Genomic DNA, 13,149 nt, shown 5'->3' with positions numbered 1-13,149 from the left:
ATCCTCCATGAGAGAGGAAGATGAGGTGTTTGTTTTTGCCAATGAGGGGAAGAGATTACCACCAGTCACAGGAAGGAGGTAGAGAGGCAACATGGGATACTTTGGCAGAGGGGAAAAGCTTGTTTGGAAATTCAGAGAAGAGAATAACTAGGCAAATGCTGGGAGGGTTTATCTGTGGTAAAGGGCAGAAAGAAAAAGGGGCAGGACCTTTTTAAACCATATGTGCAACAGATTAGAGTGTATCTGGGGAATTCAGCTTGAAATAACACTGGACATGTTTTTCATGTAAGCAAAAATGTTCTCTTGATGAAGAAAACTAAGTAAGCACTTTTGGTTCCGACATTCAAAGCATGAACCCTTTTTTGCTGTTTGTAAAATGTCTTTTCAGCCCAATGTAAAGTAAGACTGAACGTTTCTTTAACTGTAGTTTAGGGTTTGACCACTCTTAGTTGTGGGGCAGCTCCCAAGTTGACCAATAAAAATTATTACGCTAAAGTTGTATTTGCTTGCATTCTGGGTTTTGTCTGAGAACATACCAAGGTTTGTTTAGGGTCCCAATATTCCTGCCATTGTCTAGTGTTGAGAAGTTGTTTATGATTCTCTCAGCTGTCTGGTCGGTCACTGAGTACAACAGATTTACCTAGTCATAATCTTCTAACTGAGAGACCTTACTCACCTGTATTGTCTCTGTATCTGGCATGTCAATCCTGATCAGATAAATGTGCATGAGTGTGTGACTGTACAGTAGCCCATGGTTACACACTAGTGTGTCCTGTGAAACTGTCCACAGCGTCTGTACCCTTTAGTTTGCTCCTGTCTTTTCCTATAGAGAAAACACGCAGTTGCAGTTTTTCTTAAGTCAGTGTATCATAATGTGTCCTCATAGAGTCTGTTGGATGTGTAGTTCTTTGTGTGATATTTGTAGGACATTCGTATGAGTTTGTTTTCATAAGCACTGAACTGTAAAGAAAATCGTTTTAAAAATGTTTTTCTTATTTTACAGTGATCATTGTAACATCCCTAAAAATGATACAATAACTTTATGAATTATATCTTTTTGTTTCCATTAGGCACTTCTGTTATTACAGTCTTGAGTATCACATGATGCTTTTTCATCTTTTGATTACAATTAATGTTAAAAACTGGATTTCATGTGGTGGCCGAGACAGCTCAACATGCTGCAACGTAAGAAAACACATGAAAAATTGATGCATATAGCGAAACGCGCTGCAAATCATAACAACACTTGCATACAATGAAATGTGCTGCAAATACTTCACAACACATGCATATAGCGAAACGTGCTGCAAATCATCACAACACATGAATATAGCGAAACGCGCTGCAAATACTTCAAAACACATGCATATAGCGAAACGTGCTGCAAATCATCACAGCACATGAATATAGCGAAACGCGCTGCAAATACTTCAAAACACATGCATATAATGAAACGCACTGCAAATACTTCACAACACATGCATACAACGAAACGCACTGCAAATACTTCACAACACATGCATACAACGAAACGCACTGCAAATACTTCACAACACATATAAATTAAGAAATGCTGCAAATCCTCACAGCACATACACATTAAGAAACAATTAATGAAGCATTGCAAATTTATTTTCATTAATCTTGAAATTATATTTAGTTGAGAATATTAAAGTTAGCCATCTTAAGTAACGTTTTACATTTAATCATGTAATTATTCATCTTATTTAGGCTAATAATATCCAAAAAACACCATAAAAAAAACTCACCTTTCAGTTCACCAACAACTTCACTGACCAGGAGCCACTGCACGATAAACAAATCCAATTCGGGTCCGACACTTTTTGAGGTCTACTTGAAACATTTCCATTGTGGTCAATGCTATTTTCAGTGCTTTTGTTAATTGCATGTGTTGTGATGATTTGCAGTGCGTTTCGTTGTATGCATGTGTTGTGATGATTTGCAGTGCGTTTCGTTATATGCATGTGTTGTGATGATTTGCAACACTTGTGTTGTCAAACTGATGAAGATGTTTTCTTGATTTGCTGATTTTTATTCAATTTGCATGTGTTCTCTTAAGTTGCAGCCTGATGAGCCGTCTCGGCCACCGTAATTTCAGGCATTTTTGATGCATTAAAAGTGAAAAGAACTATATTTATTTGTAATATAGCCTTTGATCAATTTGATGCATCCTTGCATTGTAAAAAAAAAAAAAAAACTTAAAGTTGACAAACTTGTAATGGTAATGTATGTACGCTTAAAACAAATAAGCATCTTAAGTGCATTTATCTTGTTTTAGGGATGATATTGCTGGAAAATATGTCAAAGTACTGAAAGAAAATGCTTTTCTGAAGTGCTTTGGCTGGAGCGTTTCCAGTTGACGGATCTATTAAATGTTTATAGTGCTGTTTATAACCACAGCTTGGCTTTTGTCCTGAGCTTAATCACTCTATATTGGCTTAAAAGAGTGTCAGAGTATGTACCGGTTTGAAGTAATTATTCTGTCCTTAACCCATCTGATTCCCTGTAGTGATGGACACCAAGGCAGTTTTCTCTGCTTTATATGATGTGTGTGAAGAAAATGCCACCTTCTTCTCTGGGGCCACGAAGGGCCAAGCCGGTGACGCAGCTCAGCGCCTGGTGGACACCATGAGCACCATCCAGGAGCACGCCCGGAGCCTGGAGCCCGTCATCTCTGGATTCGCTGCCATCTATCACCATTTTGACTTTGACCCTCATATCCCTGCCAATGGATATCGCTCCCTTGTTAAGGTGCGTTTCTGACTGTGTTTTTGATGATTATGATGAGTTAGCCTGAGGGCAAGAAAAGTCGTTTGTGTGTTTCCTCTCTTATAAAAATAGCTGCTCCCAGTGCATCATTTTCAGTTTACACAGCCTGCAGTTTTTAAAGGAATAGTTCACCCAAAAATGAAACTTCTGTCATTAATTACTCTCCATAATGTCCTTCCAATCCCGTTAACCCCACTTTCCCCTGAATAAGTTTTACATTGCTTTTCCTCTCTCCTTCATGATGCATTTGCTTATTGTTTTCTAACATACACCTCTGTTTAGCCGTCCTCTCAATTTTTGTCCCCCTTTTCTTTAGGTGGTGCGCTGTTGCCTCCTCCACATCATTCACAAAGGGCGCTATATCACATCCAACAGGCGAAGTATCTTTTTCCGTGCGAGCCACAATGCAGCAGAGATGGAGGCGTACTGTAGCGCTCTGTGTCAGCTCAGGGCACTGCTTTATCTAGCTCAGAGACTGCTTCATGACAACAGCCACGGCAACCTCTTCTTCCAGGAGGAAAGTGGCATCAGTCAGAGCTTCCTGAGAGAGTACGCCTCCATGCACAAGGGCTGCTTCTACGGCCGCTGTGTTGGATTTCAGGTGTGTTTGTTTGAGCACATGAGCTTCTGGCTTGCAGAATTTCATTGACCAATGATTGTCATGTTTATACACTTAATATAAGGATGATATCCAAAGTTATTTCAATAGTTGTTGGCAAATGGATTCTAAACTTATTTTTATGTTTTTGAAGGAAGTCTCTTATGCTCATCATGTTTGCATTTAGTTGATTGAAAATACAGTAAAATCAGTAATATTGTGAAATATTAATACAATTTGAAGTAACTGTTCTATTTGATAATGTCATGAAATATTAGCAGCCATTACTCTTTAGTGTAACATGATCCTTCAGAAATCATTGATAAACACTGATACGTAAATGTGAAAATATACACACAGCTGTTTAAAATTTAGGGTCGGTAAGATTTCTGTTTAATTGAATTAATACTATTCAGCAAGGTTACATAAAATTGGTCATTTAAGATATTAGAAACATTTCTGTTTCAATAAATGCTATTTCTTCTATTCGTCACTGGCTTCTAAAAAAATTAAATGCAGTTCACACAAAAATTTTAAGCAGCACAACTGTTTCCCACATGATAATAAGCACACATGCTTAAAAACATTAGTACCAAATCAGTATATTTGTGGGATTTCTGAAGGATCATGAGACACTAAAGTCTGGAGTAATGACTACTAAAAAAATCAGCTTTGCCATCACAGGAATATATTAAATTTTACAATCAATAAAAATAGTAAACTATTTTAAAATTGTAAAAATGTTTCACGGTATTATTGTTTTTGCTGTCAAATTTTTGGTGCAATATGTTTCTTGTTTGACGGTGAAAGTTTTCAGCTGAATATCTTGTTCTCTTTACTTTTAGTTTACTCCTGCCATCCGTCCATTCCTGCAGTCAATTGCTATTAGCCTGGTTGCCTTTGGAGTCAACTACAAGAAGCATCAGTCAGGGATAGGTCAGTAGAGCTGTCATGTTCAGCATGCCCTGATAAAGCTTTCTTTATATGCCCCTTGATTTATGTGAGGAGGTCACTGTTTCACACTACTTAATCTTTGCCAGTGTCTGCACAGCAGGATTTCCTCTAGTGTTCATTTAAGACACAAAAGTGCAGTTGTATAGACCCTGCCCTGCAGAGGCATTCTAATATTGTCTCTTGTGCTCAATGCTGCACTCTAGTGGAGGCAGGAGATAATGCTCCATATGGTGAGTAGCTCTCAAAGAGGGCAGAATGGATGAGAGAAACTCGTGTCTTTCCCAAAACTGTCATCCATTCTGCTGGTAGATTACCCCGTTTCCTCTAGAGAGATAGTCAGTCCCTGTTCCTGCTAGGGGTGGGAATATTTTTATTAGCAATAAACAAAAAGTGCCTCAGTGTCTGAGAGTACTTTTAGTATCTGAATGTTTTCCAGACAAGCATAGTGATGGATTTTCCTCTCTTTCTCATTATTGCTGGTTGATTATTATTGATGACAGACAGCAGGTTTGATAGGCTGCATTCACACTAATGCACAGATCTGTTTTAACATATCAGATGTGTTGTCCTGTATCCTTAAATCAGAACTGATTGTTATGAAGAGAAAACACTGAAATACTGGCTCTCTCTAATGCACACAAGTGCCTTTGCATATCTTTAGGGGGAAAAAAAACAAATGAGGATCTGGAGTTTTTAGAATCCGTTCAGAATTGCGATGCATCAGATAATTTTGTTCCTTCCGCCCCTAGTTCATTTTTTTTTTTTTTTGGTCTAGTGATATTATATTATACTTATTGCTTGTGCATGTTTGTCAAGGTAAGATGATGGAAGATGATCTGTTTCTGTTAATTTGGAGCCCACTTTCATTTCTTTCTAAGTATGATGCCCTCTTGTGATATGCTAATTACTTTATGTAGACAGCTGTTCATCTATCTGTCTATTTACCCGTGTTTCTCTCAGGTGTAGCGGCCAGTTCTTTCCTGACCTCTGGGAAGTATGCCATTGACCCTGATCTGAGAGGTCAGGAGTATGAACGCATCACTCAGAACCTGGATGTTCATTTCTGGAAGAGATTCTGGAACATAACAGAGACTGAAGTTCTATCAGTTAGTATTAACCATCCTGCCAGTTTTCATAAAAGCAGCACAATTATTTGAATAAATAATTCCAATTTGAATGAAATAATAATAATGCAAGTCACATCTCAAAATGACTTTCTTAAAAAATATAAAAAATATATATAAAATCTTCATAATAGTGAAGAAATGTCAGAATAATCCCCAAATAATCTTGCAGTACTCTACTTTCAAAGATCAGGCATCAGAATTGTTAAAAGCAGTTCCCTTGAGTAATAAAACTCTATTGACGTACTCCTTGCACCAGTGTTTCTTTTAATATACTTGACAATCTTTTGCTACAGCCAATCAGATTGCACACTGAGCACGTATAACCTGTGTAAGTTCTCGTATTGCAAAGTTCAGTTCACATAGTAATGAAACTGAAATGAATCTGTGCTCTATTTCATCTCTCTCTATCTCTCTCAAGAGTCTGGTGTCTATGACAGCCACACAGGTGAAGGTGAATCGAGCTCTTTCTGTTCCCCCCGTGCCCTTTGACCTGCCGTTGGTGGCAGATCCCACCCACACGGTGACTGTTTCTCCTCCTGCAGCTCATATTGGCCCGGGGCCTGTGCAGATGAGATTGATCTCATATGACCTGAGAGAAGGACAGGTACAGCAGTTCACGCTGATGTCACTGACAGTCTTATTAGTCTTGAATCACAATCGTCTCCTGCTTCTGTCTTCCCTCTCTTCCTCACAGAAGCTCAAGCATGAACTTTTCATTTTCATAATCTGAATTCTCTGTTCTTCAAAGAGAGTCAATTTTCCACTCTACATCCTTTTGTCTCATCAATAAATAAATAAATAAATATGCAGAGATAGCGAGGAATGACTAAAAGCACTGCCGGTCGTAATGAGGTGTGCTTAGCTAAATAAAGTGGTTAAGCTCGACTCGTTCTCCTTTTATCCTTTACTTAAAGCCCTTTAATTCCTGTTAAACCTCTCGGTGTCATGGGAGGACTTGAAAAGGTTGCAGCATAGATGACTTGGTTGTAATGGTGTTTAAAAAAGCCTACTTGACTTTGCTTCACACCCTTTGAACTCCTATTGATCCAGCTGCAGCGTAAATGTGTTTAAGAACCACATGTCTGTAGCGTTTAATTACTCATCCTGAATGAGAGTTTTTGCCTCGGTGTGGGGCGCAGATTCAAAATGAGTATTGTTCAGGAAATTGCAAATTTACATACAAATTTTTTAGTATGTAGCTCTTATGGTGCTTGTACTCCATTTGTGTCTTCAGGACAGTGAGAAATTACTAGCACTGTGTCGCTCAGAGGGAGGCCCGATATCTCTTTCTTTGGGCCTGAAGACCAAGCGCAGTCCTCCTTCCCCATGGCTGGTGTTGCACTTCCACGGAGGAGGCTTTGTGGCACAGACTTCCAAATCACATGAGGTATCTTTTTTCTCTTTCTCCTTATACTTCTTATATGCCCCTCTTTTTTTCATCCTACCTTGAATCATGCAGACCTGTAACTTTTTAGTCATCAGGCATATGGTTTCCTCCTTATGGGGAAAAAATATAGACTTGTGGGCCAAGGGCCAGATTTACTAAACAAGGCAAATTAGCCTTATAGCGCATATTCATAAAAGCACCAATGGTAGTAGGAAATGAATTGTAATACTCTCCTTCCATAAATTTACCGATTGAAAGTGAAACTCCTACAAATGCATATTCACTAAGGTGAGTCACAAAAAGAATTTTCCTCACCTTTTCAGTGCTGATTTTAATAAATCCTGACAATAGTTCTTTAACTTCCAATGAGGGTTTGTGTTGGCACAAGCTGATAGTTATTTACAAATTAATAATAATAAAATAAGCGTCAGTGACTGACATGAAATTAAACTTAGTGTATGAAGAATAATCCAGATAAAATCACATAGCAGGATATTTTTTTGTGCGTAATTTTAAGATGTCATTTTGTCAAATGATGCAAAAAATGTGAAAGTATTATGTTATTTTGTGCTTTTAGAATACATAACATGTTAGCTATGAAATGTCAATTCATAGTCGGCTAAACTAAAAAAAAATTCTAATTTCCATTAACACCTTTTCCAACACAGACTGTAATTAAACATATGTAATTTGAGATATATAGATTCATATTTGTCCACTGTTTGTTATTATTAGTTGACAATTAAATAGTGTTCTAATGAGAGGTTGTATTCTGAACTTCCACAGCAACTAGTTCTAAGATTCTCCAGTATAAAGAGCTTCTCTTTTGTTTTGAATTTGGAATACTTTGGACATTACTTGCAGTCCCCCTGGACCCCACCTCTATGTCTGAACATTCATACAGTGGGTTTAAAGTGGTGCCTCTTCTGTTGAGTATAATGCAGAGCAGCTTCTTGGCAAGCGGAATAGGATACTGGTCATTAGTGTTCACTTGTGTCCAGTGTCTTGAGCAAAGTATGAAACTGCTGCTCTGTTAAAGTATCGTATTATCACCACTCTCATGCAATATTCACCTTCATGTCACACAAACACTCTCCAGCGGGAGCCTGCGTTCTCGACACAGTGCATTAGCTGCTTGAACGAGCGCCACTCAACAATGGACACGTTGATATGAGATGTAACTGGCAGTCAGAGCAACATGTTGTGAAGCCTGTCAGCACACATCACGTCTTTAAATGACAAAAACAAAACTAAGAGAGGGAGAACAAGAAAAAATGGTAGAGACTAAAATATCTGAGAAGAAGAAGAAATATGTTCACTCCTTAAGTGTTTTTTCTTATGTAAAGGCATGGTGTGGTACCGCCAGGCGTTTGCTCGGGGTGACTGAAGCTTTTCGAAGTGAACGTTTAGACTGAGGATAGTAATTCAGGCTCTTTTCCGCAGCCCAGTCACATGCAAATCACTGTCTTAAAGCTTGGAACTACAAGATGTCAGGATTCAGAGAGGAATTAGGGGTGTGAGCAAGGAAAGCAGTTCAGGATTTGAAAATGTGGATCTTTACAATCAGTCAGCAATGCTAGAACCACTTTGTTAACACACCAGTGAAATAAAGCCATAATAGAAAGCAAAAGATGTACTACATTTGAGGAAAAACCTCTCAACATCTAATAAAAGTACACTAAAGAAATACGCAGTCAGCATGAACGTATTCAGCGTGATCTGGGAGTTGCAATCAATTTCTCTTGTTCTGTTGTTAAACGGATTAGAAAAATACTATATTAAAAGTTACTACAATATCTATGAATTCCAGACCCTAAAAATTGTACAATTTAGATATTTTTTTTCTTTTGTGTCTATCTCTCTCTTCCTCCAGCCGTATCTGAGGAGCTGGTCTCAAGACCTGAATGCCCCCATCCTTTCGGTGGACTATTCTCTGGCCCCTGAAGCCCCATTTCCTCGGGCTTTGGAAGAATGTTTCTATGCCTACTGCTGGGCCATCAAGAACCACAACCTGCTAGGTGAGAGGAATAGCCCTGTCTTAATACTTCCTGAGCACATGATTGATTCATATTTGTTTCTTTTAATTTGCGATGAAATTAAAGTAATGACATATGTTTTTTCTCCATATTGTGATGAACATCAGTGTGTTACGGCTTATTGAAAAAGAAAAGAATATTGGGTGGGCACTTTATTCTGCTGGATTTTAAGATGCAGATATTGCACTCAGATTAACGTAAACTTGCAGGGGTTTAAGAAAACTAAAATCTTGGAGAAGGCAAATGTCAATAGAAGGAAGTCTGTCGTTTTTTACTGGAAGGTCCAGTTATGACATTTCGATATTGTGTGGAATATAAGAAACATCATCGATCTACAAGATGAGTGAAATCGGCCGACTTGATGATCTGTCACACTGTTGTGCTGTGCTAGTGTGGAGATCGTACAGGGAACAGAGACGCCTATTGAAACTCCGCTCACACTCGGTCTGACTACAGCGGCGTAAACATATTCATCATTCAGTGTTGTCTCACCTCTGCTATCTATCTCAGGATCATGACGTCGTAGATCTCGCGCTGCTAATAACTCTCTTTGGTGTGAGAACCACGCCAGAGTGCCTCAGATCAGTGCAAAAACTGTGACCTCAATTGAAGTTGAAAAGTATATTTATCTTCGTGATTCGCAATCATTTTTTATTTGATATGTTGCTCACTTCATTTTCTGGTCTGCTCCTTCCTAAATCTCTTCTTTTGGCCCTTCTCCTCCTCAGGTTGGACCGGTGAGCGTGTGTGTTTGGCCGGTGACAGCGCAGGAGGAAATCTGTGTGTGACTGTGTCGATGCGGGCCGCTGCTCACGGCGTGCGTATGCCGGATGGCATCGTCGCCGCGTACCCTGCAACCCTGCTCACCGTGTACGCCTCGCCATCCCGCTTGCTCAGCCTCATGGACCCTCTGTTGCCCCTCAGTGTGCTCGCACGCTGCCTCAGCGCTTATGCAGGTCAGTCTGGGGCCAAATAGTGCTGTGTTGTAACTCGGGTTATTAGCAAGCTGGAATAGTCAGGTCCGATGCGTAATTTATCGCTGGTAAAAGTTTAGCATATTCGCAATTAAGGAAGAGTAGACACCTTAATGATGATGAATGATTTCAACAAGTAAAGTTAAGTGAAGCCACGCACGTCAGGAATAGATTAATAGGCTTGTATTTTGTTATAAATGATTCGATTAGTAGTGTTTTCAATCATAGTAATAGTAAGGTCAGAACGGTGGCCCACGGCTTGTGTTTTCTTTCCCCTGCTGGAGAAAGAATGCAATATTGTCTTTGTGTTACAGTAGTGCTGGATATTTCAAATCTGTATCTCTTCTGATTCGTTCACAGAGAACAGTGCAGCAAATTAAGTTAAAATGCTACTGCTTTGCATTTTTAATACAAAACGCTTGTGCTCTGCTGAAAATCCTTTACCTAATTTGGTGTTCCTGTCAGAAATGACCTGCTTTTTAAAAATTGCTGGTAAATCTCTCATTATGCTGTATTATTACAAGTCTTGGATTTAATATTTTTGCCAGAATATTATCACAGGTTTGTATTTCTTTTGTATTTAAAAATGCAGGTGCATTTACTCTATGATCAGCAGTTTTTTGTAGGCTGGTGATTTTAGAGTGTAACAAAGTGGGTTAAAATACTTCCAAATTACCATTAGTACAAAAATTGTGAATTTTGCGGTAAGATTAACTAACATTTCTGGAAAAATAAAATCTGCACCAGGTCAAAATAACGGCAACACAACATATAATTTTGTTGTCTTTTTTTTTTTTTTTTTTTTGAGATTGTAATAAAATAATATCTTAGCATGTTTGCTTTTAATGACAGCTTTGTGTAAATATTTGTATATATATTGTACCAGTTTTTTTCGCATGCATGTCTTAAATTTGCTGATTTCATTAACAACCTAGAAAAGAGAATTTCTTGTCATTTTAACATTATATAATTTATTTAATTTTAAAAAGGCTTTCTTTTGTTTAAAAACAATTTACTTTTGAATTTTTATTTAATTTGTAATTGTTTGTACTAATTTGTTATATTTTTTTCTTTCATTCTTTATTTTTTATTTAATTTTGTTTGTTAGTTTAGTTTAATTTACTTAAAATTGGGATTTTTTCTTATTTATTTATTTTTTTACCCCTATTGTTTGTTATTTACTTTCTGCCTTTTCCCCTCGGTGTGTAGGCACAGATCCACAGGCGGAGAAGCAGGTGGAGAAGGTGAGCACTTTGAGCATGGTGAGGAGAGATACTGCCCTGCTGCTCCGAGACTTCAGACAAGGGGCCTCCAACTGGATCCATTCACTGCTTGACAGAGGGAGTGCAGGTACCTCTATTAGATAGATTGTGTTTAAGTCATTGTGCTGAGTGTCTAAATGACATTTATCAACATGTCTTTTTATGCTTCTAATTCCTCCACACACTGATGATGATGCGTTTGTAATAGTGCAGCTGGCTAATTATTTGATCTGTTTTAATTAGGTTTAATTTAATGCTTACGAAGCCCTTGAGCATTCTGCTTTGCTTCATATAATTGGCTCCATGGTGATAATTACCATTTTCTCTGAGCTATATGTGGTAGCTTCTCTAACTCACTCTCCAGTTTGTGGTGCGTGACCCACAGATAGTGGTTCTTCTGAGCATGTGCAGACTGAATGCTTCTGAATGGAGGCCCCATTTCGGTCTGCATCTGTTATACCTAGCAGGCTGATGAATCATACCTGGAAGTCCTAGGGAACTGGGGAACTGCCTATGGTGTCACAACCACATGAATATTTCCGCTTCTCTCTACAGCAGTCACGTTTGTATTAAGTGTTTCTAACTTGGTAACCCTTTGACCTCTGTGGTCTTCCCCATAGTATTTCATCACCAGAAATGAGAAATGTATCAGAAATCAGAAATGTAGCCCCACATCACCTGCTTTGATTGGTTGCTGCCATTCTTTCTTACTGAATGATTCAAATTATAATACATATTCTATACTATTTTGCCAAAAAAAAAAAAAAAAACACTAAGATCCAGTTTTACTAACAGCTTGCACCGGCGCAAACAGTTTTTTCCTGTTAAAATAGTAAAGTCAGGTTCTACTAAAGATGAGCTGTGATTAATAAGCGCTGAAAAGGCATGGACACGTTATTTTTGCACCACAATTATTGTATATGCATTTGTAGGAGTCTTCCTTTCAGACGCAACATTTATGGGAGGAGAGTACTATCGTTTGGCAAGCCATGTGATTTTTAATTTGCTTCAGGAAATAAAAGATGACTTGGATCCCTCAACTAGGAGTCACACAATACTAGTTCTATCAAAACTTACAATCCTTCATTTTTTTTGGCCTCAGATTCTTTTCAGCGTACTTTGGCTTCTTTATTTCTTTATTCTTAATTTGTGACTACACTAATTTGTTCTGCGCTTGGTATGGTTTGTTAGTTGATATGTAAATGAGATGTTGCGTCTAATTAGCGCATTGTTAGTAAATTGCCAGCAGAAATTTCCACACCCATAGAATTGCGCTCTTGCGTTAATTTGCCTTGTTTAGTAAAACTGGTCCCAAGTACTAAAGTCAACATTTTAAATGCTGTAAGTGAATTTAGGCAACACAACATTACAATATATGTCATACATTTGCTAAAAATTACATTAAATTTTTTAAATAAGAATGTTATAGGTTGAATTTCATGTGAGTTTTTGATGACGTGAAGGTACCGTATTTTTCAGACTATAAGTCGCACCTGAGTATAAGCCGCATCAGTCCAAAAATACGTCATGGTGAGGAAAAAAAACTAGAAAAAAGAAAAAAGTCGCACTGGACTATAAGTCACATTTAATTAGAACCAAGAACCGAGAGAAAACATTAACATCTACAGCCACGAGAGGGCGCTCTATGCTGCTCAATGGTAGACTACAGGAGCACTGAGCAGTATAGAGCGCCCTCTCACGGCTGGAGAAGGTAATGTTTTGTCTTGGTTCATTTCTCTTGGTTCATGTCAAATTAATTTTGATAAGTCGCACCTGACTATAAGTCGCAGGACCAGCCAAACTATGAAAAAAAGTGTGACTTATAGTCTGGAAAATACAGTAATCTGAATGTTCGTGGAAGGTTAAATATGATATTGGCTGATAGCTGATATGGTACCAATATATTAGCATTTCTAACAAAACTATCACAAATGCGCAGCTCTGATTGTCTTTGCATTTTTATTCTTTCTCAGTTCAGTTTTATTGCAGTTTTGATTGCATGGTCGCACAGCTGAAAATCT

General features: G+C 38.1%; 1 protein-coding gene across 5 annotated transcripts in view; it reads left to right on the top strand.

The window, feature by feature from the left end:
* Window positions 1–13,149, top strand: part of LOC127975188 (hormone-sensitive lipase-like) — a 32,435-nt gene that overhangs the window by 11,997 nt on the left and 7,289 nt on the right. For all 5 annotated transcript variants that reach the window (XM_052579038.1, XM_052579039.1, XM_052579040.1 and 2 more), the window contains 9 exons: window positions 2,531–2,772; window positions 3,107–3,391; window positions 4,234–4,324; window positions 5,303–5,448; window positions 5,888–6,073; window positions 6,704–6,856; window positions 8,730–8,874; window positions 9,621–9,848; window positions 11,076–11,216. In XM_052579038.1, the coding sequence (XP_052434998.1) occupies window positions 2,531–2,772; window positions 3,107–3,391; window positions 4,234–4,324; window positions 5,303–5,448; window positions 5,888–6,073; window positions 6,704–6,856; window positions 8,730–8,874; window positions 9,621–9,848; window positions 11,076–11,216 (1,617 nt within the window). The remainder of the gene's footprint in view (window positions 1–2,530; window positions 2,773–3,106; window positions 3,392–4,233; window positions 4,325–5,302; window positions 5,449–5,887; window positions 6,074–6,703; window positions 6,857–8,729; window positions 8,875–9,620; window positions 9,849–11,075; window positions 11,217–13,149) is intronic.

Source organism: Carassius gibelio, chromosome B16 (assembly GCF_023724105.1).
Source record: "Carassius gibelio isolate Cgi1373 ecotype wild population from Czech Republic chromosome B16, carGib1.2-hapl.c, whole genome shotgun sequence".
NCBI classification, from domain to species: domain Eukaryota; kingdom Metazoa; phylum Chordata; class Actinopteri; order Cypriniformes; family Cyprinidae; genus Carassius; species Carassius gibelio.
Note: the sequence above shows the minus strand (reverse complement) of the source record. Positions and strands in the feature narration are given on the sequence as shown.